This window comes from Bison bison, unplaced genomic scaffold, assembly GCF_000754665.1.
Source record: "Bison bison bison isolate TAMUID 2011002044 unplaced genomic scaffold, Bison_UMD1.0 scf7180017864322, whole genome shotgun sequence".
Taxonomy (NCBI): Eukaryota; Metazoa; Chordata; class Mammalia; order Artiodactyla; family Bovidae; genus Bison; species Bison bison.
Genome location: NW_011494894.1, coordinates 6484576 through 6490004, shown reverse-complemented (window position 1 = coordinate 6490004; position 5429 = coordinate 6484576). Strand labels below are relative to the sequence as shown.

Genomic DNA, 5429 nt, shown 5'->3' with positions numbered 1-5429 from the left:
AAGGTCTCCTCAATTTGAGGTCGCAGTTGGATTAACATAAGTAAGAGAATTTTCAGTAGAAATGAAACCTTGACATTACATCAGACTATAAAAGAAATGTAGTTTGTAGGGGAGGGGGGTGGTTTAGTGATATTTATTCAGCTGTGGTCAGATCTCAAATCCAACTTTTCTTGACATTCATGATTTCAAGGCTGAATCAGGTACCTGTGGGATGAATTCCCCGGTCATCCTATATTTGACTGGCAGTTGCTGTACCACATTGTGAAACTGGTCTTTCTCATGATCTCCTTTCTCTGAGTGTTCATGTTATAGGGACAGGGAGGAGACTGGTCCTGTTTATGTTTCTCTACACAGGGTCTTCCAAAAACGTGTCTGTCACTTAATATTTTTCAGTAAATATCTGTTGAATGAATGAATGAATGCACAATGGTTTATGTGCGGAGTCCTGATGACATAGTAAAAAAAAACTCCCCAGTACTCCATGGTTCATTTTGAGAATTGTGGATCTTCTGCCTCTCAGATAATTTCATAATTATCTCCTTTGAAATGGACAAAATATTAAAATATATTCCTGATGAAGTTGTAAAATTGGAAAACTTCACTCTTAAAATTAAATTACTGTAATAAAATACGTAATGTGTGTGTTTCAGAAACAAAATCTGCACCTAACTGTGATTTGGAGAGAACTCATTTTGATTGATCATGCTTTTAAAAAAAATACAATTAAATCAAGACTTCCCGAGTCATCACTTGAATTTTAAGTGTCTAATTAGAATCATACCTAATCTGCTTGTTAACATGCCCCTCACTTCCACGCCTGAGTAACAGAGAAATCCTTTGACAAGTTTTAAAATATGTTTTATTTTTGTTTGCCCTCTGCAATGTGATTTTTCATGTGACTTCAACTTTTCAAATTCAAGTAAGATTTGTTGCTACAAACAAACACAGCTTTTAAAACAGAAGAAACAGCACACAATGCTTTTGGGGAGAAGCAAAGAATAATTCACATCTTAGATTCTTACATTAATTTCTTGGGTAGCTTGTGAAGCTGTCCACACAAAATAGGAATGAGGAAAAGAAAAGCAAGGGGACTCCCAGAGAGGAGGGTTGCAAACTGTCTCTGAATTCCTGTTGTCCTTCAGGATTTCGCTAGGGTTCCCACTCTCCTTCCTGTTTTCACTTTTGTTATGAGGAGGCGGCAACAGACTGGAACAGGACGGGAGGCTTCCTCTCCACTTCAGGTCGCTCTCTTGTGTAGGTGTGAAGTTGTTTCCCCACATTCCGCTTTGGAAAGTAAGGAATTCATTCTGGGAACCCACCCTGTCACCTTACCTGATGATGCAGAATGAGGGGGAGGTGGACCCTGAGACAGTGCTGCCCTGTAGGGCAAAGCCGCAGCCCTTGGCAGCCGCCTGCTTGGAGAGGAGCTTTGGAACTGAGTCCTGTCTCCGCTTCTTCTTGTCTCATATTTCAGTACTGTTTCTTTAAACACTGTAGTAGGTTGACAGAAAGGATTTGAATGCTACTAATTCAGTATCTCTCAAAGTCTTCTCAGATTTGGATCAAATGGACTTCCTCTATCTTGCGACATCTTATAGTTTATCTTTATTAAATTGGGTAAAGTTAGCAAGGCTTCCTCCAGGCCCTTCACAAGCCTCAGCAGTGCAGTCCTCTTCCCTGCCCCACCCCCACTCGACCCCTCTGAACACACATGTGCATGCACGCGTGTGCGCACACACACACACACACACACACACCATGCTCTTCCACACTCCAGTGTCTTAGCTCAGGCAGTTCTTTACATTTGGATGATGCTACTATCCTTTCAAGCCTGGCAAGTTTCTACCAAACTTTAAGACGCTACAAAATATCACTTCTTCTTTTAGTTCCTGCTTTTGCCCGATCACAATTTAATCTATTTTTTTGAATTCTGCATTGCCATAGATTCCTGTGATATGTTTATCATGGTACTTAATACATTGTATTGTATATGAGATTTAAAAAATGTCAGTACATCTCTCCCATCTCCTTCCTTTCCAAACAGTGTCGCCTCTGATAAAATATTGAGTCATTTTTTAGAACCTACCAGAAATGCATAAACTAGCCTATGTTCCAGCTCACTCCCTCCAGGCGAAACTGGAGTTGCTGGAGTTGCTGGCTAGAGGGCCAGAGGAGAAAGATGGAGGACTTCCCAGCCTTCCGAACTCAGTGGGTCCCATCCATGTGCTTCCCTTCCTCTGAAGGTTTCTGAGATTCCAGAACGTTAACAAACCTAGATGGCCTTTCAAGTTTATATGTGGCAAGCAGGAGCGCTCAAATATTTATCAGAATAAATAAAGAGAAATGTTTTATCTCCTCAAAATGTCTGGCCACGTGTTGTGCAGGGCACAGGCCTTCCAACCCTGCTTTCCTAGCGCAGGTTGAGATGAGAATGACCATGCTGTGTTTCGTCTGCAGTGCCTGGTCGCACCCTCATCCAGTAGACTGAGGCAAGAAACACTGGGGACGCAGAGACACGGGCTTCGTGTTATGCATTCTGATCTGGCGCTGTCTTCTTCCAGGTGCACCCATCTTGACCGACTCAGCAAGAAGGTGGATTTTCCCTGCGTCTAAAGAAAAACAACATGTCCCCGTGCCTGTAGAGATGATTTGCAGTTCAGCCCGGCGGAAGCTGACCGAATGAGACTATGGGCTGTGCCTCCGCCAAGCATGTTGCCACTGTTCAAAACGAAGAGGAAGCCCAGAAAGGGAAGAACTACCAGAACGGAGATGTGTTTGGCGGTAAGTGCCACTGAGCTTCATTCTTGGCCCCCTTGATCTAGGCCTTTCGTGTTCGCAGGAGTGAGTAACTTAAGTGTCATGGTGGTATTCCATTTGACAGGGGGAGCGGGTAAAGGGCCGATGAGATATGAGAAAAATTGATGCAGATCTTTTACACTGGACAGTTTCATCATAATTTATACCTGGAAGACTTTGAGGAGGACCATGGAGGTTTTATACACAGCTCACATTTAAATCAAGCTTTGCAGAACTCATAGGACTTAGGTACATCGGACAGTGGCCACAGGTGTTCTGGTCCAGAATTGTGGGACTGAAACATGAAGGTCCAAGGCTGAAGATTTATAACTGAGGGAATGTGGTGTTTCTTGGAGTTTATTGTAAGTTTATGTGAATTACAAATCCTCGGATCCAAAAATACAATTGCCGTGAATTTAGAAATCATCTTTTAACCATCTCTGATGATTCATAGTGAGTTGAGACTGTGCAATGCAAAGGTCACAAAGTGCCAGCCCATGGCCACATCTGGATTTTCTTTGGCCCCCAGAGAATTTTTAAAATAAAATGAAAGACAACTTTTAAAAATCAGGATGTTCCACACAAAACCCCAGATTTCTTGAGAAGATCTAGCAACACAGATTTTCCATTTCCTGAGGCAGCAGTTGGTGGGGTGGGGTACAAATTCCCCACTCAGTCAGGCAATGTCTCCAATAAACTGCTAAGCTTTCCCTGTTAATGCACAGCAACCCCAGTTCACTCGCCAGTGTTCCGTGTCTGGCCATTCACAGGTTTTGAGTTTGCCTAATCTTGAGTTTGGCAAGATCAGTGATTACCCCGATGAATAGTAGCTATGTGTTTGTACCAGATTCCAGTTAGTCAGAGAAGATGAAACCGTTTTTGCTGAATTACTATAACAATAATTGCCATTAACATTTGCATGGCACTTTTATTCATAAGAGCACTTCTTCATCTCTTATTCATTAAAGAATCTTATTGAAACAATGTTTACATGTAAACAACTCAAGTTGCACTATTCAGTCTCTATCAAGAGCTTCTATGGCATTTTAGTCTCTAGCCTTTGATCCGTTGCAATGGCTGCTTCAGTTCCCTGGGGAAGAATTGGGAACACTGCGGAAGGGATAATGCTCTATTACAAGTAGACTCTTATATATGGAGGAAGAAGGATTCCCTTTGGTTTGTTTCAAGGAGATGTATTTGTTGCCTGGAACAAACTTGCTTCTAGTGGGCCCTACCTATAGAACCAAGAACTGTGAGGTAATATATGAGCATCTTAACACATTATTGACTGGAGACATATCACTGCATTTTTAGGCGGTAATACAATAAACATCACTGTGCAAAGTTGTTAGAGCTTAAAATTGATCAAGGTTCTTTATATAACTTGACTGTCATTATCATTCACATATTGCTCCATTAGGTTTTTGTTCCAACCTTGTGTATATCATAAACATAAAATTTTCACTAGATCTGATAGAGTGCCTGATGAACTATGGATGGAAGTTTGTGACATTATACAGGAGACAGGAATCAAGACCATCCCCAAGAAAAAAAAAATGCAAAAAAGCAAAATGGCTGTCTGAGAAGGCCTTACAAATAGCTGTGAAAAGAAGGGAAGTGAAAGCAAAGGAGAAAAGGAAAGATATACCCATTTGAATGCAGAGTTCCAAAGAATAGCAAGGAGAGATAAGAAAGCTTTCCTCAGTGATCAATGCAAAGAAATAGAGGAAAACAATAAAACAGGAAAGACTAGAGATCTCTTCAAGAAAATTAGAGATACCAAGGGAACATTTCATGCAAAGATGGGCTCAATAAAGGACAGAAATGGTAGGGACCTAACAGAAGCAGAAGATATTAAGAAGAGGTGGCAAGAATACACAGAAGAACTGTACAAAAAAGATCTTCATGACCCAGATAATCATGATGGTGTGATCACTCACCTAGAGACAGACATCCTGGAGTGTGAAGTCAAGTGGGCCTTAGGAAGCATCACTACGAACAAAGCTAGTGGAGGTGATGGAATTCTAGTTGAGGTTTTCAAATCCTGAAAGATGATGCTGTGAAAGTGCTGCACTCAATATGCCAGCAAATATGGAAAACTCAGCAGTGGCCACAGGACTGGAAAAGCTCAGTTTTCATTCCAATCCCAAAGAAAGGCAATGCCAAAGAGTGCTCAAACTACTGCACAATTGCACTCATCTCACGCGGTAGTAAAGTAAATGCTCAAAATTCTCCAAGCCAGGCTTCAGTAATACGTGAACTGTGAACTTCCAGATGTTCAAGCTGGTTTTAGAAAAGGCAGAGGAACCAGAGATCAAATTGCCAACATCCACTGGATCATTGAAAAAGCAAGAGAGTTCCAGAAAAACTTCTATTTCTGCTTTATTGACTATGCCAAAGCCTTTGACTATGTGGATCACAATAAACTGTGGAAAATTCTTCAAGAGATGGGAATAGCAGACCACCTGACCTGCCTCTTGAGAAACCTGTATGCAGGTCAGGAAGCAACAGTTAGAACTGGACATGGAACAACAGACTGGTTCCAAATAGGAAGAGGAGTCCGTCAAGGCTGTATATTGTCACCCTGCTTATTTAACTTATATACAGAGTACATCATGAGAAATGCTGGGCTG

The 5429-nt window shown here is 41.5% G+C and overlaps 1 protein-coding gene across 1 annotated transcript in view; it reads left to right on the top strand.

Annotated features, from left to right (window-relative positions):
- Window positions 1-2561: 2561 nt before the first annotated feature.
- Window positions 2562-5429, top strand: part of LOC104998074 (chromosome unknown open reading frame, human C1orf21) — a 157987-nt gene continuing 155119 nt past the window's right edge. The window contains exon 1 of the mRNA XM_010853091.1: window positions 2562-2781. Coding sequence (XP_010851393.1) covers window positions 2688-2781 — 94 coding nt within the window. The 5' untranslated portion in view covers window positions 2562-2687. The remainder of the gene's footprint in view (window positions 2782-5429) is intronic.